Source organism: Thermobia domestica, chromosome 5 (genome assembly GCF_964235325.1).
Source record: "Thermobia domestica chromosome 5, izTheDome1.hap1.1, whole genome shotgun sequence".
NCBI lineage: Eukaryota > Metazoa > Arthropoda > Insecta > Zygentoma > Lepismatidae > Thermobia > Thermobia domestica.
In genome coordinates this window covers 234,160,034-234,186,232 of record NC_137458.1, presented here as the reverse complement: position 1 = coordinate 234,186,232, position 26,199 = coordinate 234,160,034, and the positions used below count along the sequence as shown (strand labels likewise).

Sequence of the window (26,199 nt, the reverse complement as noted above, 5' to 3'; positions counted from 1 at the left end):
TGTTTCTGTTGTTAAAAATATATTGAGAGCGCCTTGGTTACGTATAATAAAACAATTGATTAAAAACGATGAGAAAATTTCAGGTTACTTAAGCAGAGCTTGTCTATTACTTCATAAAAAGTTTACATGTTTTGTTTGACTTTTTATGTATATATATGCTTCAAAACAAAGCGGGAATGCTTGAGTATATATATATATATATATATATATATATATATATATATATATATATATATATATATATATAGGGTGTTTCAAAACAACACCGACAACGTTTGGGAGGTGATTCCTGACACCAAAGTAAGACGAAAAGTATAGACCAACCTGGGTGCACAAATGCTTCTTAGGCTATCGAAAACATAAAAAATGAACTTTAAAGGTCCATAGCTCCAAAACTATGGAACCTACCAGAGTCGGGTCAAGACTTTACTTAGGAACTAATATGTCCTCTATCCAAAAATACATGTTTTAGAATCCTAAGGTACTCACGCAACAATTTTTGTACAAGCAGTTTGGTTACGGGCATACAATCTGAAGTACTCACTATCTACCTCTATAAAATTGTTACGGAAGTACTAGGATTCTGAAGCATGTATTTTTGGATAGAGCACATATTAGTTCATTAGTAAAGCCTCGATCCGACTACGTTAGACCCCATAGTTTTGGAGCTATGGACCTTTAAAGTTCATTTTTTTCCACGTTTTCGGCAGCCTATAACTCCGAAAGGAAGCATTTGTTCACCCACGTTGGTCTATGCTTTTTGTCTTATCTTGGTGTCAGGAATTACCTCCCAAACGTTGTCGGTGTTGTTTTGAACACCCTGTATATATAAGGGACCTTAAATAACGAGTTGAGGAAAGACTCATAGAATGCTTCGTGTAGAGAAATTGTTTGTATGGGGTAGAAATATGAACATTAAGGGGCAAAAATGATGAAACACTACTGGAAGCTTTCGAAATATGGATGTGGAGAAGGATAGAGGGAATTAGCTGCGTCAAGCGGAAAATGAATGAGAGAGTGTTAGAAATGGTGAGAAAGAAAAGAACAGTTTTAAATATTATTAAGAAGAGAAAGAGAATCTGATTGAGACATTGGCTAAGAAGGAACTGTATCATGAGGGACGTGCTAGAAAGTACGTGGGAGGAAAGAGGCTACAAGTGATGGACGGTATCAAAACATAAAAATTGTAGATGAAGGCGAAGAGGTTAGCTAAAGACGTGGAGCATGGAAGCTTCTCAGTTGCGGCAAGTGATCCGCCAATAATGGGAAACTACCTATAGAGATGATGAAGAAGATGATGATCTAATCACAATTCATAAGTGTCAGTTACTTACATTCTTGTTACATTCCGCAACACTTGTGTCAAGAATAAACTCTCAATATTCACTATATATAATTTAAAACTGATCTCTTTAACAATATCAACATGATTGTCTGTTACCCATTTTATATGGACACAAAAACACGAGCTTAAAAAGCTCCATATCCAAGGCTTCCCAAATACGGGTAACCGTAAAGACTGCTAACACTATCTCTGACAGTGGGGAACTGAATAGGTCCTGTGTTCGAAACTGGTTTTGCAGCAGTAAACGACACTAATGAAGGAGATTTGTAAGACGATGACTTCAATGAAGATGAATAGTAGTCTGGTCTTGTAATTGATACAACTGGCCTACTGGCAGCTGCAACTTTGTGGTACGATGGTCCGTGTTTGCGAACTATTGCATTAAATCCATTTTTGCTATCTGCAAAGTAGTCGACAATCCTTATAGTTCCATCGGGGTCGACAAGGCTGTATTGTCCCTTGACTACGCCTCCATCTCTCGATTCCCAGTGGGTCTTGAAATCTCCTGTGTGATAGTCCTTCACTCCATAGTTGTACTGGTAACTCGGATGAGCCTGCAAACAGAATGAATATTATTAATGAATTATTAATAAATGCTATGCCACAGAAATTACTTAAGAAATGGATATCTTTCACAGGCCAAAAGAATGTAATTGATAATTTTGCACAATTGTAGATAATAACAATAACTGGACAATCGCTGTTTAATATACTGTACAGAATACTAGTAATATCATTTGCTTATTAAAATGTGACTTATGATCAATATTAAAATAAATACATACAACTCCGAAAAAATCATTGAAAGATAATTAAAGTTTAGAAATTAAAAATTTAGGTTAATGTATTGTATTAACCCAACTATATTGTTCTCTAATTGAATCTTCTTATTCTAAAATGACACATGTCAAGTTTTGTCAGACACGAATTAACAACAATATTGTGTTTGCTACGCGTAAATACACATTTAGTGAGATATGTACACCTGTCAAGCTGTTGCCTATACTTGGTATATTATACATAAATAGACACTTTTGGAGAAACTATAATGTGTAGTATAATTTTTCTCATTTTTCTCAAAACTTGGTTTTTCTGACATGTGTTGCTGCATGCACTGTTTGTTCTCTCGCTAGTATCATAATTAAAGAATTGGTGAGGTATATTTTAGTATCACTTTCACCTATTACTACAAATCTGAGTCGCAGTTTTGGCAATGATGTACTATCAAAACTATAACACACTTTAGTAATATTAATTTTTTTGGTCAGATTTTACTTTTATTAAAGTTGTATGTAATTTCAAACTCGAATAAGTAGCATTCAGCTACCTCCTAATACCAGTAATTAATGTGTTGCTGAGACTGTTATTGACTGAACAATACACTCACATATGTCTTTTTTATATATAAGGGGACCGCGGTGGCGCAGTGGTAGAGCGTTCACCTCTGGTGCTTGGGGTCCCGGGTTCGATCCCAGCCCCCGCCAAGTGAACTTCGTGGTGGACAAACACCGTGTGCGTTGGTTTCCTCGGGGTTCTCCCGTTTCCTCCCACTTTCTTCATTCCACCATTTAATTCATTACTCATCATCACCGTCTCCTTTAGCCTCACCGGCATTACCGTGGGACGTAAAACTCAAAGATTTCATTATATATATATACAATTCAATGAGATCGCTTATTTATATAATGTGAAGGTAACTTATCATTCTAATGTTTGTTTGCCGTTCATAGAATAACCCTTTCATTAATATATTAAAAATCAATTTCCTTTTTTTTCTACCGTGTACCATTATATTTTTGCTTCCTGTCAATGATGGAAAAAGAGAAATGAAACTCCTTAAATCCCTTTGTTTCGCTTCTTTTTTCCTTCTTCTTCCTTGGAGCACTAAGAACTAGTTGAACGGATAAATTCTTAATTGTCACTTTATTTTAGAAGAGGAAAAGATTATCTTCCTTTTCTTGAAAAGAAGAGAGTACAAAACTGTGTTTGTATTCATATTTTGTGTAACTACACTTTTGACCTCAATAGTTAGAATAGAACCAAAGGTTGATATACATTTTATTGCTTGAAGAATGTGTCAGAACATCCACATGTAAATTAGGACTATTTTCTACAGTTTGACATCCCTCCTCTTTCATCTTTATTAAAATTTAATAGCATTTTTAAGTTTCAAACACGTAGTAAGTTCCAGTTACTATAGACATTAGTGGATATTTATTACTTTTCGCCAGCACCAAAATCTGAGTAAGCCTTATCCTAAATTTTATTTTAAAGTTCTAAATATATATTTCGTGGCATGAAAGGTAGTTCTATCGTTTCCTTCACTTCTACCTTTAATCTTTAAAATTTCGATGGGTCAAATATTATCAGTTACCAGTGCAGCATTCAGATTCATTCAAAATTATATGCTTGCATACGAACTTTGTTTCGTAGCTTGATATCATCAACTTCCATTCAGTCTCTCGGGAACAACTCACTGTCTACATGATATATATATGAAACTACTATAGTATGTATATCAATTTCAGCTCCTTTAAATTCTTCCAGTTCAAATCTCTCTAGGGAGAAACCCTTCGTCTTCAAGATGAGTTGAATCCACGTCGCTGGACTCAGTCAACTGACACCAATACTGCTATGGTGAGACTATAAGTTTATGTTTGTTTTAATCGACTTCGTCAATACTTGTTGCGTTGTACAGTTCAACATTGTTATACAATATTGCTCACGAGTGTAGATTGTGTGTTACATTATTAAGCGGACTTAGAAGTCTATCACTACAGCTAATGAAATTTCATCCTCATCTGTCTACCGCTGTAACTTTACTACCAACTACTAAAGAATGCCTTCATGGACTGAATTGTGAAATACTCTCTTCAAGCGTCACTTCTATTCTCACGGCTGTACTACGTTAGTCTTGTTTGCTGCACTTTCTTCCCCAGCTTGTTATTAGACCAAATCAGTTTCTTTTTTAGTTCTATTATTTCATCCCCATGTTCCGTGTGTGCTTCATGATGCTTCGCCTTCCATCACATATCATATACCCAACGATTAACTTCCTTTGACCTAAACTACTTAAATTGTACATCCTTGTAAAATGGTCCGCCATTAAAGTTTTATCAACAAACCTCTATTTAAATTCTAACTTTTTCTTGTGTCTTTACATCATTCCAAACAAAACAGCCTACCTTTCAAAAATTCAAAATATTGTTTTACTACACTTTCCGACGACTTAGTCATCATGTTGGAAGTCTATCAAAGTGACGCATTCTATCAAGGGCTCCCAGGACCTACCGCTTGTGTACCCAGCCTACCCTGCCGGTACTCTTTATTAATCTTTGTCATTAATTTGTTGTAGTGCATGTCTGTTCTTAAGACCACGCGTCTAACTGTCAGATTGAGTAAGTAATCGAATATACGAACTTCTCGTTTCTTTCGAATGCAAGAGATAGAATGTAGTGTCCCGAAAGCTTGATCACTTAAAATTCCTACCTAGAACTCCACGATCGAGTTCGTCCTTTGGAACCTCGACATGGCGTTACGCACTGTGTATACCTAAGTGGGACGCTTTACTTGGTAACATCCTTAAGGAGTTAGCTATTTAAGTAGATTCACAAAAAATGAAACCATTTCATTTCCTTGGTTTTCTGTAATATTTAATCATATTCGATTATTTTTTTCAGCGTAATAAAATAGCGATGTTATACGTTATAAAAACGAGAGAAAGCTTTCGCTCATTACCTTGCTTCTCATCAATTTAAATTCAAACCAAAACAATTATTTCTTAATCTTAAAAATAAAATTAAAAAACAGAATTTTTAAACCAAGATTATCCTAGAACATACTGTTTAGGTAGGACAATTCCAGTCCACCATTGAGGAAGTGGAAGCCTCCACATTAAAGGACCGCAGTACAACCTTTCGCCAACTAGTTGAAGACATGAAGATAACACTGGGGTCTGTGAGAAAATAATTCATGACCATATGCACAAACATAAGATGTCTGCCCGGTGGGTTTCCTGGCTAGTGACACCTTTCCAAAAGCAGGAACGAATCACTTGCTCCCAAGAATTTTTATCCCTGTACCACGAAAAGCAGGAGGATTTTTTTTTGGCAGACTATAAGTGAAGATGAAACAGACCCATCATTATGAACCAAAAATTAAGACCCAGTCAAAGCAATGGAAGCTTACTTAGTTACCAACTCCAACGTATGTCCATGTTCAACTTTCAGTGAGCAAGAACATACATACAGTTTTTTGGAAGCAGCATTAAGTAGCGATGATGGATTTCCTATCGAAAGATACCACATTTACAGGGACAAACTATGCTTTACTACTACATAAATTATGGGATTTCATCAAAATGCATAAAGCTCAAACATGTGTTTAACTAATTTAAGTGAAAAGTCTATATACCAAAATTCATACCTGTAACCTTAATTCCGAGATCTTATTAAAATAATTATAATTATCCTTTCTACCTCTTTTCTTCCTTTTCTAGATAAATTATTAAGAAACATTCATTCATGTGTTTCATTATTTTAAATTTAAAGTTTTAATACCTATTTTCATGTATGTAACCTTAAGGGATTCCTTGATATGAATACCGTAGCACAATAACTGCAACCCCATTCCTTTACCTTCCCACTTTTTTCTTCCCCTCTACACGTAGGTCAAATATCAAAGACATTGAAATACAGGTCTAGATATTTTAAACGGGAAGTTTGAATCTCCAAATCGCACATCTCTAATCTTATGAAATTCTGGGATGTGGATGTTTTATTATGATTGTCACTATTCATATCAAACATAATCACCTGGATATTTGCCTATGCCCGGAGACGCCGTCTTTTTTTTTTTTTTTTTTTTTTTTTTTTACATGTTATTAGATAGATGTTTTAAAGACAAAAATACTAGATAAAAAAATCAATTACAAATTTAGCTGGAAGCAGTAAGTACTACTGAAACTAAATAAATAAATACATAAAAGAAAAAATAATTGAACATCCCAGAAAGAAATTATTCTTAAATAACAACGTGGTAATCGAATGTCCAGATGTTCATCAAAAGCAAGATGTCTACCAGCAGACATTCATTTCTAATTTTCCTGCTTAAAATTCAGGGCATCGAACATGATATAAACACATGATTGTTCTGAACGTTGTTTCCAACCGCGACCAGTCAAACCAAAAGTGAATAATGAAGTGTTTGTTTTGCCTTCATCAACCACACTATACGCGTTCAGACGGATTTGTTACCCTTCAAAACTTTTGCCTTGCATAGAAAGGAAGAAAGAGACAGACAGAGAGAGAATGGAGAACAGGATTGACTGGGTAAAAGTGTTGTGCATGTAGATGTTAAATTACTGTCATTTGTAAATAGTGTTCTCACTCGCTGCGACACATCCGTAAATAAATGATCATCCTCATCATCGTCATCTACTTTCTATGCTTACTCAGGTGCCTGTTGTTTGTTGTTTTATTCTATATTATACTTTTGTAGTCTCCTTTCCTTGACTTTCAAGTGACCACGACTGTAACCAATAGAAATTGAGAGCAAAGCCACCAACAAAGCCACAAGCACTGGAAGTCATTTGATTATGAAAACCAGTAACAAAGAAAAATAAAACAAAATAAACTCTTTTCAAACGGAAAATCTGAAAGGAAATGAAAAGGTCATGCATCTTAAAGACAGTGAATATCAAAGAAATAAAAGGTGTCCCAGGTAATTAAAAAACATTATTTATTTATTTGCCATCAACACAACAGGCATAAGCCCAATTACAGTGTTGGTATATTACAGGACCATAATATAAATAAAAGAAGCTGAGATAAACGGAACTACAAAACTCCCGGCGTGCAAAGCTATGGAACACAGCCTCTCTTCCTGGCCGAATTCGATCACCAAATATCACCATCATCATCATAAGTATTGTGCCATTATTTGAGGTCACTTGACTCAACTTAAAAGTTTCCATACTCCACAGTCTTCCGCTAACGGTCTTCACGTACGATTTTTCTGTTTTGACATCGTCCATTAATTGTAGTCTCCTTCACCCTCTCCCTTTCTTTTCTGCCACCATACCCTCTAGCACGTCCTTTATGATACAGCTCCTTCTTAGCCAATGTCCCAACCAGTTTCTTTCCTCTTCTTAATAATATCTATAAAATTGTTCTTTTCTCCCCCACCATTTCCAAGACCCTCACATTCGTTTTCCGCTTGACCCAGTTTAATTCTCTCTTTTCTTCTCCACACCCATATTTCGAGATCTTCCAGTAGTCTTTCATCACTTTTGCGAAAATGTTCATATTTCTGCTCCATACAGTACAACACTCCACACAAAGCATATTATGGGTTGTTTTCTCAACTCTTTATTCAAGGTCCCACAAAGTAGACTTTTCTTGTTCCTAAAGGTTTTTTTCACCATTCCTATACTTGATTTTATTTCACGTTCTCACCTCATATCATAGCGAGCTTTATTTCTTAGATGATAAACTACTTGATCACCAAATTTCATTCAGATCCGGCAACTACTTACTGAGAAATAAAGTACCACATACAAGGCGAGCAAAGTTAAGCCAAGCCTTTCCCTGTCGAATGCACCCTCTAAATATATCAATTTTTATTCCTTAGACCAAAAGTTCCCAACCTTCCCTGATAACCAACACACTTTACTGAATGTCTACGACAACCCGGTACATTTATTGGAAATTTTGTTTACAATAATATAGATTATAATAGTTTTTAGCTATTTTTTTCATATAGTAGTGACTCCATGTTGTTTTGAGCATTGTTACTGCCGCTGGAGGCGTTCACTGGTACAGACTAGTTCAAAATTGACTTCAACTAATTATTCTTAAATAATTCATGATTTTTAAATTCTAAACTTTTGCGACACACTTTATGGGACTGTGAGCGGATGGAAATCACTAACTTAGACCATGGCTACTTCTCTGCCAAATTTGATTTACATCCGGCCAGTATTTACCGACAGGTAAAGTATTATTTTAAGTCTAGCCGAGTTTGTTCGTGGCCGAACATGGCCAAAAAATATAGCAATTTTTATTCCTTACACCATGGGATATTTACACACCAAATTTGGTTCAGGTCCTACCAGTACTTACCGAGAAATAAAGTACCGCATACATTACACGGGCCGAACCGAGCCTGTCCCTATCCAGACCAGGACACTAGGTATAGCGACTTTTATCCCTCAGACAATGGGCTACTTGCCTACTGAATTTCGTTCCGTTCCGACCAGTGGTAACGAGAAATAAAGTACCAATACAAGGCGAACCGAGCCGAGCCCGGCCACCAAATATAGCGATCTTTTTTCTTAGACCATAAACTGTTTGCTCACCAAATTTGGTCCAAATGTATCCAGAGTTTAAAAATACAAAATTCCTGATAAAATACAAAAATACAAAAAATAAAAATACGTACAAACCTGAAGTGAAACTATAAGCCTAGGCCGGGAACTACAGCCCAGTCAATAAAGGGTTTCGAATCGGAAATAATTATGGTAAAGCTGAATTTTACCCCATTGATAGACCACTACCAGAACAGCATTTTTACCGAAGTCCCTAAGATCAGCTTGGAGCTTCTTTCCAGAACCCTCTTAAACCTTCAAAATGCCAACATTTGTTCGGAACCACCATTTTCGCTGTGGCTAATGACCGTATCAAGTTGAGGTTTTTTGTTTCTTTGTTATTAAATTGATTATAATATTAATTCTTTTCATATTGTTCATGTGGTTTGGATCCCACGTTAAGCTGTAAGCTGTAAGTCCACGTTTCATATAGCCTCTCTGCTGAAAGACACGCTAAACTCACATCCAAATTTTCAAATATTGGATATTCTTCACTGTGTTGAATTTATTTACAAAAATCGAAAAAGTAGGCATAAACGTACCGAAGAACCTGAAGTATTTTAAGGGATTTCCTAAGTTAGTTAACTGTATTATCTGATCTTGTATTCGTGTTTTGTACGTTAAGGTTAGTGACAGAAAGAGTTATTGTAAAAGAATAATACATAGATACTAACTAACTAACTCTATTGCCTATGGAAACCGGAGATTCAATACTGCGTTCATACAGCTCTCAATTAACTTCTGTCCTTAGCCAACAGGATCAGTTTCTACTTTGTATTCCTATATCTACGAGATCCATCTTAATATTGTCCTCTAATCTGCGCCTCGGTCTTCCTAATGGTCGTTTTCTGATTACAGTTCCAGTTTAAACTTTGAAAGCGTTTGTAGTTTCTTCCATCCCGCTCACGTCAAGTAAACTTGTGGTGGACAAACACCGTGTGGGTAGGTTTTCTTTGCGTTCTCCCGTTTTCTCCCACTTTCTTCATTACTCCATTCATTTCTCCTTTATTCTATTCGGCATAACGTGGGACGTAAAGCTGAAAGATTTCATATTTTCTTCCATTATCGCTATATGAACTGGCCACCTGAGTTGAGTTGATTTTGAGTTTAACGTCCCGCTCAGCAGCGATGCTATATGAGACGTGGACATACTGATTAACGTGAAATTCGAACCACATGATCTCCCGCCGGGAATCGAAGCCGAGTTTCCCACGCCAAAGGCGCGTACACTAACCGCTTAACCACGAATGAGCTCACTACTTCCCACCTGAGCGTCCTAGATTTGATGACCGTAACAGTGGTTGATGACTAGAACAATGCATACTATTTTTGTAAGTCACTGGTCTTAGATGGTGTAAAACTACATCTTTTCCCCATAAAAATACTGTAATTTCTTGTAAACTTGTTTGAAGGAAATACCTCTTATGCCAATTTATGTTTATTTATATTCTAAATTCCATGAGTCATTTTCCTAGTGATTCCATGGACAGATATGGTTGAAAATACTTAGTTACAATGGGTTCAGAGTCCTCAAATTAGTATGTAAAGCTCAATTAGAAATTTATTCAAGAGCCGGCACTTACCATTGGTATGAAAAGTAATTCGAGTTTTCTACATTGATGTAGTGTTCCTCGTGGGTTCATCAGCGCCATCAAATTAGTCTAAAAAGCACAATTAGATATTTACCCAAGTTGGTACATTTACAATTGACATGAGCGATGGTTCTTTGTAACAAAACATCAAATTTTGTGCTCTTCCCTCTTTGGGTTAGTATAGACTCGATTTCGATTCTCAATAAGATACTGTTGGAATCTGAACGTATTAATGTGGTTCGAATTCCATTTAAACTATATGTCTACATCTAATATAGTCTCGGTGTTGTAAAGGAAACTAAATTTCAATAAATAAACAAATAAACAAAATCAGTTTTTCCAGATTATTAAAAAAATATATACATCAACTTGAGAACTAGAGGATAAATGTTATCAGAAATTTTGGATTTTTAAACTCTGACATTCTTTTCCAGTGTAAAACTCAATACTTACCACATACATTATTTTAATTGCAGAAGGGATTTTTTTATTATTATTTTGAAGTTTTGAAGTTTAGTCATTTTTGCACTGAACCAAGGGTAAAATTGGATCTGAAAAGGTAGGGGGACGAATGACGTCACGCTATACCGCGCACCTATCTTTGTCCATTGTAAGATTTTAGGAAGTGGAAGACACCATAAATATTTTTGGAAGTGGGGTAACGGTGCCCTCCCACGTTCCCTCTCACTTTTACCCCTGACTGAGCCTATATGAGACGTTGCGAGACCGCAGTGGTTCAATGTCTGAGCGCTCACTTGTGGTATTTTGGGTCCCTGGCTCGTTCCCAACTCGCAATAAGTGAATTATGTGGTGGGCAAGCCAGGCGTGCGAGGGCTTTATCGGGTTTCTCCTGTTCCGTCCTAATTGCTTCATTTCATCACTTCATTCACTATCATCTTCCTATCTCCCTTAGCATCAGAGGATAGTCGTGAACGTTGAACTAATCAAGACACGAGACACAGACCAAATTTAAGGTCAGCTCCCTCATGACTATATGGTTATCATAAGTGCCTTTGGTGCAGGAGACACAGGTTCAAATCGCGGTGGAAGCTTATGTGGTTGAAATCCAAATTATGCTATATTTCCACGTCTTATAAAATCTTGGTGATGAAAGGAACGATGAGTGTTACCAACTAATCAAAAGACTGTAATGCGCACAATTCTCTCATAATGAGAATCGAATCTGATATCTCGTGCACTAACGATACACACTAACAAACAGAAGAATTTTTGCTGTTTTCTGATAGTTCTCTTTAAATTAATTATTCGAGTTGTGTAGTTGATGGCCTCATATAAGTACATTATTAGTTATGGATTAGAATGTTCGCTTTAGAGTCCGTGACGTGATCTACAGAGGCAAAACATGTTCCTTTCTTTAGTTCGGTTTCCCTCAAGATTTTTTTAAAATTAAAAATCGTGACAGCGGGGAGGAATAAGTTAAGAAGACAGTTAATCTCTGATGCTCACACTTGAGGCTAATAAACATAACTTTTAGGAAAGTTCATTTTCACCTTGACCTGTAGAAACCCAATCCATATAACCAGTTTATGAAAGAACTGTCACCTGCAGGTGCTATTGTTATTACTCTTAACAGGAGAACAGCCCACATGATTTGACACTTTAGGTAAAGGAGTAAACAATACAGTGTCAGTATGTAAATGATGTAAACTCTACAGGTGATCCCCTGTAGTCCTAAGGCTTGAATATTAAGAAGTCATGATGGATGTGTTTGTGTAAGGAAGGGAGCATAAGGAATATTTAACAATATTTCTCTCACGTTTAAGAGATGGGAACTTTCTCCTTAAACTTTCACAATGCATCATCATCGTTATAATAGCTCTTGTTTAAAGAATATCGTGACACTTCGAGAGTTCTCCGCACGAGTGCAGCACCTGTCATATTCATATTCTATCAAGGGTTTGGACGCATGTATAGTTAGTTAGGAAAATGCCCCGTCACTGAATTTTAATCGAGTTATGTTCGGAAAGAGAATAATCATTCATGCTTTCACTGCTAATCTTTTTCGTATTTTCCATTTCATCTTTTTTTCTTCAAGTTTCTACTTCTCTTTTATGTTTCTCATGTTTTATCAATTTCCTGCTGCACAACATTTTATCTGCTCTGACAATTGTAATAGTAGAAAGTACATCAACAAATAGTTTCAGAATTTAAATAAGTGAAAAGCAGAGGCATTGACAAAATTAAATAACAAACACTTTACGTAATTTGGGTGCTTCTTAAGAGTCCCTATCACTGCGAAATTAAAATGCCGCTAATTTTACAATAATTATGTGATATCTTCAAATAGATGAAAGATAATCAAAAAGTGGATCAAGACCTCCCTAGAGGATGTTATTTTGCATGAGGTACCATTATCACGAGTCACCTAGTAGCTTTCCATATGCAGTTATTTAGAAACGCGAAAATAAATGCCGATTTTCTAAATGGCTGGAAATTGAAAGCAGATAAATGAGTCTTAATAACGGTATCTCACGCAAAATAATATTGTCTAGAGAGGTCTTGTTTCACTTTTCCATTATCTTTGATCTATTTGAAGATATCACATATTTACTGTAAAATTAGCGGTATTTTAATTTCGCAGTGATGAGGCCTAATGAATTTCAGCTCCCTTGTAATGACGTCAGTGATTATTAGCTTAGAAATATTTGATTAGATGGATTGGAATTTAACGTCTCTTTCAATAGCAGGGCTACATGAGACGTGAACCTACAGCTTTAATATAAAATCCTCACTACATAAGATCCCGCAAGGAATCGAAATTACGTGTCCCGTACTGAAGACGCGTACGTTAACCATATATCAGTGAGGGAGCTTATTACTTCTGGATATTCATGCAAACTAAAAATAATTTGATTCCAATACTAATTTCACTGGATTGTTTGTTAATGTATTTTCAAATACTTCTTCTGCTCCTTCATGTCAGACAGAGCAAGAAAATACGAATATCCTTCTCCTCCCAGAATATGCAAAGAGAAACGCTTGAAAGTACATTACAACATGGAGAATTCAACTTTGACAACATTATTATCAAGGATACTTTGCATAATGTGGTGAATTGGTTCCAAGTAAGGTGCGCGGTAAACATAAACATGTGTTCAAGATGTGCTTACAATGAGCTTAAATTAAGTTTGTTCATCACAAAAATTTAATAAAATAAAAAATGAAGTTTAGAACTTGTACACCTAAACTAAAAGATACAGAAAAATCTTCTAAACCTTTGTAAAAGAACAACAGGAAAAAACATAAGAGATAAATAATTGCTTCATCTGTAAATTAAAAATGAAATGTTTCTGTTTTATGTCTCAAGCTTATATCGATATTTCTTAGGTCAAATGAGATGAACGATTAATAAGAGAGAATGATTATGAAAGGAATGGATGGAATGAGAATGTGGAATGGAAACAGGACAATTTCGGGAAAACCCGCGGACACAATAAACACAAACTCACATAACCTGGGTTCGAGTCAGGACTCCTCTCACCACAGGTAAACGATCTACCATTTTATTTTATTTTTAAACTTCTTCTTAGGTCTGTGTCATATTGACCACAGTGTGGGCTAGCCAACCCGATGCAAAGGAGATTCGGAGAGAGAGACGAGATTCATTCTCCGCATATTGAAAGCAGTCAGTGGGCAATATTTGTCGAGGGTTGGGGTCTCACTTGTAAAGGTACAACGAACGAAACCCCGGAAACAACAGTGATTTGTTACTTGGAAAAGACACTCACTGGTAATTTGTCTAGTCAAGTGTTAACATTGAATTTCACAAATACTTTATAATTCATCTGATAGAAGACAACAACGATACTAATAGTTTTAAGTGTATATATATATATATACGAGGTCCGACAATAAAGTAATGAGAATGCTTTTCAGCAGATGCTGGCAACCCTGCAGCCTGAAACCACCGCCAGCGTGTGACCTTGGGCCTGCTCCGCTAGCACAGCACCTGGCACTCACGAAATATTATTTATTGTGGAGTTAGAGGTTGAAGAGTACGGTCGTGTGTTGGACCTCCGTCACAACAATGGAAGCACGTAATATTGAGCAGCTCTACGCAATCTCCTTCTGTCTGAAACTTGGTGAGACTGTCGCGGTAACGTACCAGAAGCTTCAGCAGACCTTTGGAATGAAGTATTATTAATGGCACAGGTATATCGTTGGAAGAAAATGGTAGAAAAAAAAATCGAAGATGAACACCATAGTGGGCGACCCACAACAACACTAACAGAAGAGAACACAGATAGAGTGAGAGAACTTGTGTGAGCGGATAGACGATTAACCGTGAAAATGATTGCGAATGAACTCAACCTGAGTCGAGAAACAGTGCGTCTGATATTAACTGAAAATTTGGGAATGCGAAAAGTGTGTGTCAAACTGGTTCTGAAAAATCTCACACAGCAACAAAAAGATGACTGGAGAACTGTGGCGGCTGATTTGTTGGACCAAGTGGAATCTAACCCGGATTTACTGAACAGAATTATCATTGGTGATGAAAGTTGGTGTTTTCAATATGATCCCGAAACGAAAAATCAAAGTTCGCAATGGTGTTCAAAAGATTCACCATGACCAAAGAAAAGCCCGCATGTCAAAGTCCAAGGTGAAATGCATGCTTATGTTTTTTTTTTTTTTTATTCCAGAGGAATTGTCCATAAGGAGTGGCAAACTGTAAATCAACATTTCCACATAGAAATTCTCGAAAGACTTCGAAAACGCGTTCGTCGTGTTCGTCGAGATATTGATGATACCTGGATCCTCCATCACGATAACGCACCAGCCCATATTGCATTGTCTGTTAGTCAGTATTTTGCATCAAAACCCATTACAGTGCTACCACACCCTCCTTATTTACCACACATCGCCCCGTGTGATTTTTTTCTGTTCCCAAAGGTGAAAGCAGTTCTTAAGGGACACTTTTTGAAGCAAAAACAGACATTCAAACAGCTGTAACACGGGTCTACTTTGCAATCCTTTTCTCTTCGAAGTCTATTATCGTAGCAAACTTTACACCTTCTTGTGGGATTCTTTTCGGGACCTGGACGCAGGATCTCATCTGCAAAATGGCGTTCGACGAAAGGAGCCAAAGAAGATTGCAAGGACGGTTGACCTGATGAACCAGGATTGTTTTGCAGTACTTGCTGAATATTTTCCTTAACGATATTTTCGACAAGATCGATGAGAAAAGATAGTCTTTTCTTAAAACCTCCATATTGCTTGTACAGGATATAAGAGTTGAAACAAACAATATCTAACATATGCATAAAAACTCTGAAATAGCATTTTTTTCCCACTCTGTCTCGCTGCTCGGTATTCCTAAATTTGTCCATCACTTTAGTCAACCCTATCCATTTTTTGTTGTAATCCAAATCAACCTGAGATTTCCACTTCAGGATTGTGGGTTTCCTCTTCTACCATCGAGTCATCATGGTTTGAACTTATCATTGTAACAGGCTATCGCAAGATCATTACCTTGTCCTTGAAGCGAGCGATATACTCACCTTTCTTCAAACGTTTAGTCTTAAGTTCGGCAGGGATTACTTTCCTGTTTATTCGTAATTATCTACGTAGATAGTGTAGCCCTTGTTCAGTAAATGATGTGCTAATTCAATAACAATTCAACTTGACAGAGGGGTGTTAGGGTAGTTGCAACCGTAATACGTATCTCTGCCTGTATGAATTAAACAATTTCAAATATATCCTGAAGCAATTTCAAATAGTTCAAAAAGTTCGACGCCAAATCTACTTCGTTTTAATGGAATATACTGTTTCCAAGACAGGCGACCTTTCCCCAAAAGAAGGGATTCATCTACGCAGATATTCTGCTACGTCGTGTACAAAGATTTGCATTTTTCTCTAACGTGATTTATTATCGGAGCAATTTTGAACAGTTTCCCGTGTAGATATCCAATGTTGAATTATCTACAAAATATATGAAGTTGAGCAAAACATGAAAAGTTTTTTACTCATTACTTTCTGGTAAAACAGGGTGATTACAGATTCTTTTCGACTGAAGTACAAAGTATAGCTCGGATTTCGACAATACCTTGAAGTACTAGAAGAGCTATAAAAAGTCCCGTTTCCACAGGGGTTGTAGGAACCCAGTCCCGATCGCAAGACTTCGACTTGAGATTTGGATGTGCATGAAAGAACTGATCGACTTATCGATTAGTCTCATTAGAAATAGGCCTAAGTTGAAATATGTTATCATCAAAATATTGTCTGAAGTATGACAAAGGGTTTCGCTTGTCTTCTTCGTCAACATCAAAATTCACACCACTCACTACCCGGAAAGGAAAATTAGGACCATTTACTTGAACACCACCTGTTGCACGGGTCGTTCCTACTTGCGAAGTTTCACTGTCAGATTCGCTGGTATCACAAATGTCAATGTCCGATTCGAAACTACTTCCAAGGAAATCATGGTCATCATTATCAGACAAATCACTGTCATTAAGCATTTCTGAAATAGCTGTATTTGGAATAACTTTCTTAGCCATTTTGTCTAAATTATTCGGAAACGCCACAGGAAAGAAAATTCTCTCTTCCACAACAATACGCTATAAACAAAAAACTATCCTGTCTAGAATACTGCCATTTGGCGGATAAATTGGAGAAAGATTATGGTTTTCATCGCTTGAACTGGGGACTAGAAATTTTGTCCCACCGAAAGCAGTTGAACCTTTTAAAAATATGACGAACGTAGTCGTCAGACTGCAGATAAAAGCGAAATTCTTATGACGAGTCGAGTCGTCATTAGCAGTTAAGAGGTTAAAGGTAAAATCGTGCGTTAGTAAAAATCTATACTCGCAACCGATGGTGTTACTCCATACGACGTGACTATCGCGGGTTAACGAGAACCTCAGCATCGAGGCTATTTGTTCCTATCACTATCATACATATTAGTTTGTTTACGACATGATGAATAATGAAAACCAAATACTCTTGTTGTTTACTTGCTTTTTTCTCAGCGTTTCGATATATGCAAACAGATATACATTGATAATTGGCTATAATTTATTTTTAATTTGAGAATAGCCTTCACGTGCTTATTTTGTACTCCAAACGTCTACCTTAAACTTAATCCAGCTCTTTAACTGTTTTACTTCCAGCAAGCTGTATTTTGTAGCTTGCCGCGCGCACATCTCTATTGTGCTCAGACAGAGCTATAGAAAACTGTAACACACCGGGGAGAGGTCTTCTCTACAGTACGCATCTTCTCGCGTGAAAATATGGCACGAGGCTTGATTAAGCTGTTTACAGTTTCCTGCTTGTGTTGCTCCTCGGCTTAGATAGTCTATCCTGTAGTGAATGTGTTGTAGGTCTTACATTGTTGAACTGTATTAACCTTGCCCCAAACGCTGGTCGGCGAACGTAGAACAGAATTTCAAGAGCCAGTTCTACGTACTAGGTTTGATTTTTGTTTGTTTTTCCGTTTGATTGATTGATTTGAGCTTAATGTTCCGTTCAGCAGCGAGGGTTATGAGACGTGGACCTACAGCTTAACCTTGAACCAAACCACATCAGCTCACATCGGAAATTGAACCCGGGTCTCCCCCGTCGAAAGCACGCATGCTAACCATATACGTAGTTACGAACTTGCTACGAAAGGGGTATTTATATAACATGATGTTACGTTGATTACTGTTGTCACATTGTTTCTGATTTTCCGATTTATGTTAGAGTACTTCTTCGTGGCTATATGGTTAACGCGGGTTCGATTCCATGAGACTGGTCTCGGATCCTACATTAACCTTGAGGTCTGCGTCTCATATAGCTTTGCTGATGAAAGGAATGTAAAACTTCAAACCAACTAACAGTTTATTTACCTCATAAATACGACCTGTAAAATATAACCAAGAGTTATCTAATCATAATTGCAATAATTCCCAATAGACTGATTTTTTTTATACATTCGAAGTTATAGTACAGCGACTTAAAGCATATCAAAATCAAGTTATATTTATCATGAAATCTTTCAGTTTAACGTCCCACGATTATGCCTGTTACGCTAAGGGAGACGAATGATTAAGCTAAGTGAATGATTATGAAAGAATCAGTGGAATAAAGATGTGGGAGGAAACGAAAGTACCCTAAGAAAATCCACTGACACGATGTTGTCTACCACAAACTTATTTGGATGGGTACCCAACCAGAGGTAAAAGATCTACTACTGAGCTATCGTTCCTTCTTCCGAGTTATATTTATCACAGTGAACTATTTGTCAGCCATTTATTAGAGATGTTTCTCAAACTCTTCACCACAATCATCTATCTTTTGCAATTATTTTCCGCGTCACCCCAGTGCTTCTTGATTTCATCACACCACCTTGTATAAAAATGTTCTCTTCTTGTCCATTCATATCTAATCAAGGATTGCTTATGACCAGCTATCATCATTTCTTCTTGTAATATGATCTACTCACTATCATTGCAATGACTTTTTTCATAGTATTATCCGCAACTTTCGACATCTTTTTGATCCGTGTTATTATTTTTCTATATTCGGGAGTAGTTCCCAGTGTGCCATAGTTCCTTACGAATCTGCAGACGGTGAATGTGTGATTTTGTTAGATTGTTGTTTCTTTTTATTTGTTCTTTGAAGTTTAGCGTTCCTTTTTAACACCAAGACTGTAGTTTAAGATAGAATCCGAAAGATCGTAACGCGTTCAAATTCTAATGCTCCTCACCGGGAATCAAATCCAGTTCCAATGGTAAACACGCTAGTCAACAAGCGTTACAAAGAGTGTTGGTTTGATTTTGAAAAAAGACTGAAACGTGGGACATGTATTGATTGCATGTCCAACATAAATATTCGAACGAAACACGCAACTTTATAGTTGGTATTTAGTAGTCATTGTTCAGTTTCTAGCTTCATATAATTTAGAATTCATTAGTCATCTCTGAAGAAATATTCAAAATGAATTTACAACACTCATGACAAACGAAAGCAAAACATTGAGAAAATTATTAAAAACCAAGCACTACTCTAATATTCTTGATTGTATGCGAGATATTGCTGCAGCTCTGTAAAATTGCCGTTTATAAACATATTTCTGAAATCGAGAATAATTCCTTATTTTCTCGACGATATTTTGACTGGCAATATACTGTCGTCGACGCTTCTTCTTTTCAAAGTGTGCCCAGCAACTGGCAAAGGAGTCTACGGGAAACTCTCACCCTAGACCCCGCAAGGGTTAAGATTGCCTTGTATCTAACAACTCCTTCGGAATCTGAAAGTACTACTCAAACATTCATAACTTAAGTGGAAAAATATTATTTCCATTCCTAGGATATAAATGCATTTAAGAAATATGCATGCCAAACTGCGTAGTATTCTCCGTAGTACAATAGCCCTCAAGGATCAAGGCGTATGAGCTGACTTTGATATTTGTATATATCTTGGAGTTGATGTGTGTTCAACATATAGATTACCCTCACTATCTTTCAGGACCAGAGCTCGATACTTATTATCTTAAATTGTCCTCAATGCGCTTACAACCCTGGTGAACACCGCAGTGAAATGAAATGAAATCTTTAAGTTTAACGTCCCACGGTTATGCCGGTTAGACTAAAGGAGACGGTGTTAATGAGATGAGTGAAATGGTGTAATGAAGAAAGTGGGAGGAAACGGGAGAACCCCGAGAAAACCCACGAGCACGGTATTTGTGAACTCCGCAGTGTCAATACATCTAGGCAGGGCGCATTCACAGGAGGTCCACCAGATCCAAATTCTCCCCCCCCCCAGAAAAAACTTCCTAATTGAACATATATTTATATACTTTTTCAATACTACTATACTTGTTTAATAGGAAAATGATTGATGTAGCATAACAATTTGGTCTTACACTTTATCTATACTCTTTGTCTTTCAAAAACAGTTATATCATTTTTTTCCTGAAAATATTAGCGATAGTATTTTACAATTATTTATCTTCGGCATGATTTTGGATTTAAGATCCCAGACTTTTTGGTGAAAATTCGTACTTTCTTGCCATATTCGAACGAAAATTGCTATTTCTTGCTATTTTCTGTATTTTTTGTTTGTTCAATTTACGTTAGGTTAAGTTAGTTCTAATTACAACTTTCACAATTTGCAGAGATCGGTTTTCTTGCTATGTTTTCTGTATTTTTTTGTTTGTTCAGGTTAGGTTAGGTTAGGTTAGGTTAACAGTACTTAGCTTTACTTAGCAATTACATTTCCGTAACAACAACTTATTTTCCCTGTAAACATTGTTTCTTTTACCTGATTTTGGACCACGAAATCCAAAACTATGCCCTTATCGTCTTTTCCGGTCCAGAATAATATTTATTCAATACTTTACAGACGTAGTGGATTGTAGTATTGACTCGCCCCCTCCCCCCCCGCAAAAGAAAGCTTGGACCCCAAACAAAATTTTTGGGTGTGCGCCTGTATTAAGAGAACAAATAGACCAGCGCGGCTAAGTCGTTGACATTGTAAATTTTATACCTTGAACTTTCTTTTTTTTTTTTTTCGACAAACATATTTTTTTTTATATACTTGACAATAATTCCTTCCCTACTCATTGTCACACTGAAAGAAGTTTGATCTTTATACGCGAATAGCAAATGGTCCTATGAATTACTGCGGCCAATATTTCGCGTTGCTCTTTCTCTGACTTTCGTTTAGAATTCGTCTGAATTCATACCTCGCACAAAGTTCGAACATTTCCTATGGTTATCTTAGTAACCCAATCCACTCTTTTGCTACACTTCTAGGTCAAACATTATTTTAAAAGGATGAAATTTGGTTATAATTATTTTAAATAAAAATCCTAATAAAAAAGACTCTAACCTTAAGAAATGTATTTAGAAGAAAAAAAGATAGGAAGTTTTCATTAAAAACTCTTAAATATGATAGACAAAGCTAAAATAGCTTTAGAATCATTTAAAAACATTTTTGTTTAGAAAAAAGTAATTTCTGTTAAAATACTTTTCAAAAATCGCGGTTAGATTTTCTGTTAAAATAATTTCAAATAATTTTAAGAACACTTGGTTTCGCATTCTTAAAGAAGTAGAGCTAGTCACAATATACTTTAAATTAGTATGTATAGGGCTTTTAAACAATTCTTGAACCAAGAAAGTTTATAAACTTAATTTTGTACTACAAGCATTAAATAAATCAAGCACGAAAAAGAAAATTCTTAGCTTTTAATGAATAAAATGTTGTATGGTTATTTTAATGAAATATCTCTGAAATGTTAATATTTCTGGCTTTATAGTTATTATTATTTTTAAGTAACAATACTGTACCTTCTAAAGAACCGCCTTTTATTTCTGACAACCTTAGATTAGAAAGAATATTTGGCTGTGTCATCGTAGATACTAAAAGTGATTTGATGTGTAAGTACATCTAGCCACTAAGAGATGGCAGCACATGATGATCATGACCTGCATTTCTTCCGACTTCTCTGATGGGATTCACGGCCTGAATGAGTAGGTCAAGGTCGTTCAAGATCGAGGTTGCTGTAGCATCAATTTTCAATTGCCCGCAGGAAAAGTGATGGTGCCTGTAATGACGTCATCTTCGGTTACTTTTCTTCACTGTTCTCCTCTTTCTTTTTTTGTCTCTTTCTTCCTCTCCCTCCTTTTTTGTCTACTTATTCTCTTGATCACCAGTTTACCTGTAGCTCTTATTTATTACTCCCCATGTAGACAAATATAGTTACTAACGTCCTCACCTTTCGTGCGAGTGGTCTCGGGTTCGGTAAGGTCACTCATTCGAACAAGTATAAGAGTGTTTTTCAGGCAAGCAATCCTGAGTGAGGTTTTACTTTAGATTGTCTCATTCACACCAAGTAAATTTCGAGATGGTACTTAACTTCCTGGTCTCAGGCCGTTTCTTTCCTTTCCTATTCCTTCCATCCTTTCCCACTTCCCCGGATGGTGTGCTTGCTGTGGATCGTCATTCCTCATACGTGACAGATGTAAGGGTATAGGTGACCTCCAGAAGTAAACAACAGTGTGAAACTAAGACTTCCAAATTGTGAGAATTAAATACTCAAACCTGAAATAGTACGTGTATAAGTACTGGATGCAATAGAGTAATAAGATCAAAGATCGCACTTATTCCTCGGACTCTTCATTCATATCAAACAGCCTTATTCCCTATCCCTTATTGTTATTGTTCTACGGCAATAAGGGTTGATACTAAACATCTTTATTTCATCCACTTTGGTTTGAATTAAGGGTTAAAGGAGAAGACAGAACCTATTCTTGGAACACTGAATCGATTGCAAAAAGTTGTTTCTTGATATCTTTTATGTTTTTGCTCCACGGAAATTAGAATTGAAACCAGAAATAATAGTATATTTCAACCACTTCCACTTTGGTATGTGGATAGTCAGGATATGTTGCTTTGAGACACGGAATCGTTTGCAAAATACCGCTCCTTGCTACATGTTACCGTTTTCGTTCTATAGTAATGAACGTTGAAACCGGAAATTGCTAATTTTAACCACATCCGGTTTGAATAGAGGGTTGACGAAGCAGATGGACACTATTCTTCGAAAGTTAAATCAATTCAAAAAAAAAAAAAAAAAAACTACTGGTTTCGGTAGTGTGATGAGGATAGTCATGATATGTTGTCTTGAGACGCTTAATCGGTTGCAACAAACCGTTTCTTGTTATTTGTTACAGTTTTCGTTTTATGGTGATAAACATTGGCTAATTGGAAACCGGAAATGGCTAATTTGAACCACTTTCGGTTTGAAGAGAGAGTTAACGGAGTAGATGGAAATTATTCTTGGGACACTGAATCGATTAGAGAAAACCGCATCTTGATAGCATTCACCCTTGTCGCTCTACAGAAATCAGTATCGAAATCGGAAGTAATAGTAAATTTGAGCCACTTCCGATTTTGGTAGAATAGTGTGGTTCATCGTGATTTGTTGTCAAGAGACATTGAATCGTTTGCAGAAAATAACTTCTCGCTACCTGTTACCATTTTTGGTCTATGGCGATAAACGTTGAAACCGGAAATAACTCATTTAAACCACTTCCGGTTTGAATAGAGAATTAACGGGTAAGATGGAACCTATTCTTGAGAGAGTGAATCGTTTGCAGGAAACAACTTCTCGCTATCTGTTACCATTTTTGGTCTATGGCGATAAACGTTGAAACCGGAAATAACTCATTTAAACCACTTCCAGTTTGACTAGAGAGTTAACGGGGAAGATGGAACCTATTCTTGGGACACTGAATCAATTGCAGGAAAGCACATCTCAATACCTCTGACCATTTTCGCTCTGATATCTGTCGACAGACGGACAAAGCCGTTCCATAAGACTTCAGATAATTACGCATAGCATAGTTTGAAAGTCCAATAAAGTTAACTGCTGAAATAAGAATATCTTTCAAACTTATTTGTACTACATATGGAAATTTCTTTATTTGCACATGGAACAAATACATTACCTTCTGTATCAGTGTCTCAATATTTTCCAGTCTGGGACCTACTACGAACGGTATTAAAGTGCATGGGATCCAGAGATGTGAAGAAAATTCCTATGCTACTCCAAAAGTTAAGCTTATATATATATAATCAAGAAATGGGTATAGCTGATTCCTTGTCAAGGCAGTTATCTCAAGAACTGTATTTGATGAACCAATCATCATTAATATTTGTCAGGGTCAGAAGTTAACAGTCGAGTTTGTTGATGAAGGTGACGCATCCAGTTGATCTACACTATCAAAGATGCATTTTCTATGTATTGATTTGGCAGCAATTATGAATACTATCCTTGGTCGATAGACTTACCCGCAGTACTGTGAAACTAACGGGTTAGCACATTGCTCAGAATAGAAATTACTAATTTGTCCGTGGAATACAACTCTAAAATGAGACTAAGTAATATTCTACTTGACACGTGTAAAGAGTTAAATATTTTTCTATTTTCAAATATTCATCCATCTTAAAGTGCGCATTGTAAACGATTACGGTCACATTTACTGACCGATTACCGTCAATTCTCGCTGTCAACTGATTAATCTGAAATTTACGGTATTACTGTAAAATGTATGGTTATAGGCCATAAAAAGGCCGTATTTAAGCCCTATTACTGTAACTTTAACACTAATACCGTAAATTTGAGGGCAGGGTTTCTCAACCTGGGGGTCGCGGAGATAAGCGGAAGATATAAATATAATTAGAGTCTAATATCGGTAAATAATTAAAATATTATTTTGAATTTTGTTTTGATAGGCATATTTTAATTTTTATACATACTGTTCAGAACAACAAAATATAGGTCTACTAAATATTTTTGACAGGTACAGAAATGTTTAAAAATAAGTTTTAATGAAAGACGTGCGATATAAAACTAATAAGTACTGCATATTGAAAGACCGGAAAAATACAAATCCAACAAAGCCTGTAAATTGATATGCAATTAAAATGAAAAGCTAATGAGATACCTGAGAATGGTATGATTTCATTAGTGCGGCAATGTCCTGTTGAATCTTCGTGACACACATCAAGTCATTTAAAAAACTCTATAACGTTTTAACAACTGTCCAAGATTTTAAACCAAACTTAGAAATAAGTTTATTTTCTTATAATATGACAAAAAATTAAGGGAGTAATAAAGTTTTAAAATTTTCAAACGGCCTCCATTTTGAATCAGTATGACGAATCGGATTTGATATTTGTAATATGAATGAATTGACTAAATTTGGTTTTAATCATTCGCTTTTAGGGAAGTTACTGTATTCACTATATACAAGAAATGGATTCTACTATTATAGAAAGAGATAGGTATCGTGAGATCTCCGCAATAGGTATATTAAATCTCCCACACAGGCTTGTTACAAACCAGAAATTATAAGTTGTCGCTGGCAAGAGGATATGATAAAATGGGGGTCTTGATAGGAATTAGGTTTGAGAACCACTGTCTTAGGGAAATCGGTTGGCACCCAAACTTGACGGTAATCGGTCAGTAAATGTGACCTTAATTGTTTACAGTTTGCTTCATTTGATTCGAGGTAAAATAATAGGTTTGGTCAATTAATTTAACTTACGAAGGAGTTTGGTCCCAAAAAAAACAAACTCCTTATCGTGGTGTACACTATGACACTGATACATTTTTTTCTTTCTTTCTGGTAACGCCTAGATGATTGTCCTTAACGGTATTTAACTTAAGGCGTAATTTTGAAAATGTTCCTAATCCTCTTCTTTTCATATTTATGTTTAACTTCAATTCAAAAACATAGCACTCAACCACCCAATATGACATCCTTCTTATAATTTTAATCACTCTCATTGGAACCACTCTAATACAGCTACAACAAATAAGAAGCTCAAGTGGTAGAGATTTCAGTTGGTATTTGGAAGGCCGTGGGTAAAATTCCCGCTGCCGACCATCCTGACTGGAGTTTCCAGAGTTTTCTTGAGTACTACCAGACAAATGCCTGGATGGTACCTACTAAACAGGTCCTGGCTGATACCTTTGCAAATCCTTTCTATTGTTATTTGTTGTTATTTATCCAGTATAAAATGGCCTCTGAGCTGTAACTGTAATTAAAGCTTCGAAAATGAAGAGCACCTTTTACTGTGGCTCCGTAATTAGATGGTAGACAAACTTCAAGAAACTGGATATGAATGTAAATTTATTTCCATGTACGCATATGTTTTCATATTAGAACGTTAGTTATAATACCTGACCGTTATCATGGGAGTTTATGATTCCGGGGTCTTCTCCCTTTTCATGCTGCTAGAAACAAGTAATATAGTTCTTATATGAAGTTTCGGACCAGAAATGCATCTCTCACTATACCTCCCAAGAAGTATATTGACAAACAATAGTTGAAAAATGATCTTTATTTTAATCTTGCTTCCAAGTAATGCTAGTTAAAACAGCT

The 26,199-nt window shown here is 36.2% G+C and overlaps 1 protein-coding gene across 1 annotated transcript in view; it reads right to left on the bottom strand.

The window, feature by feature from the left end:
* Positions 1-259: 259 nt before the first annotated feature.
* LOC145684800 (cuticle protein 8-like) overlaps positions 260-26,199 on the bottom strand; it is a 109,518-nt gene continuing 83,578 nt past the window's right edge. The window contains exon 3 of the mRNA XM_081757169.1: positions 260-1,899. Coding sequence (XP_081613295.1) covers positions 1,471-1,899 — 429 coding nt within the window. The 3' untranslated portion in view covers positions 260-1,470. The remainder of the gene's footprint in view (positions 1,900-26,199) is intronic.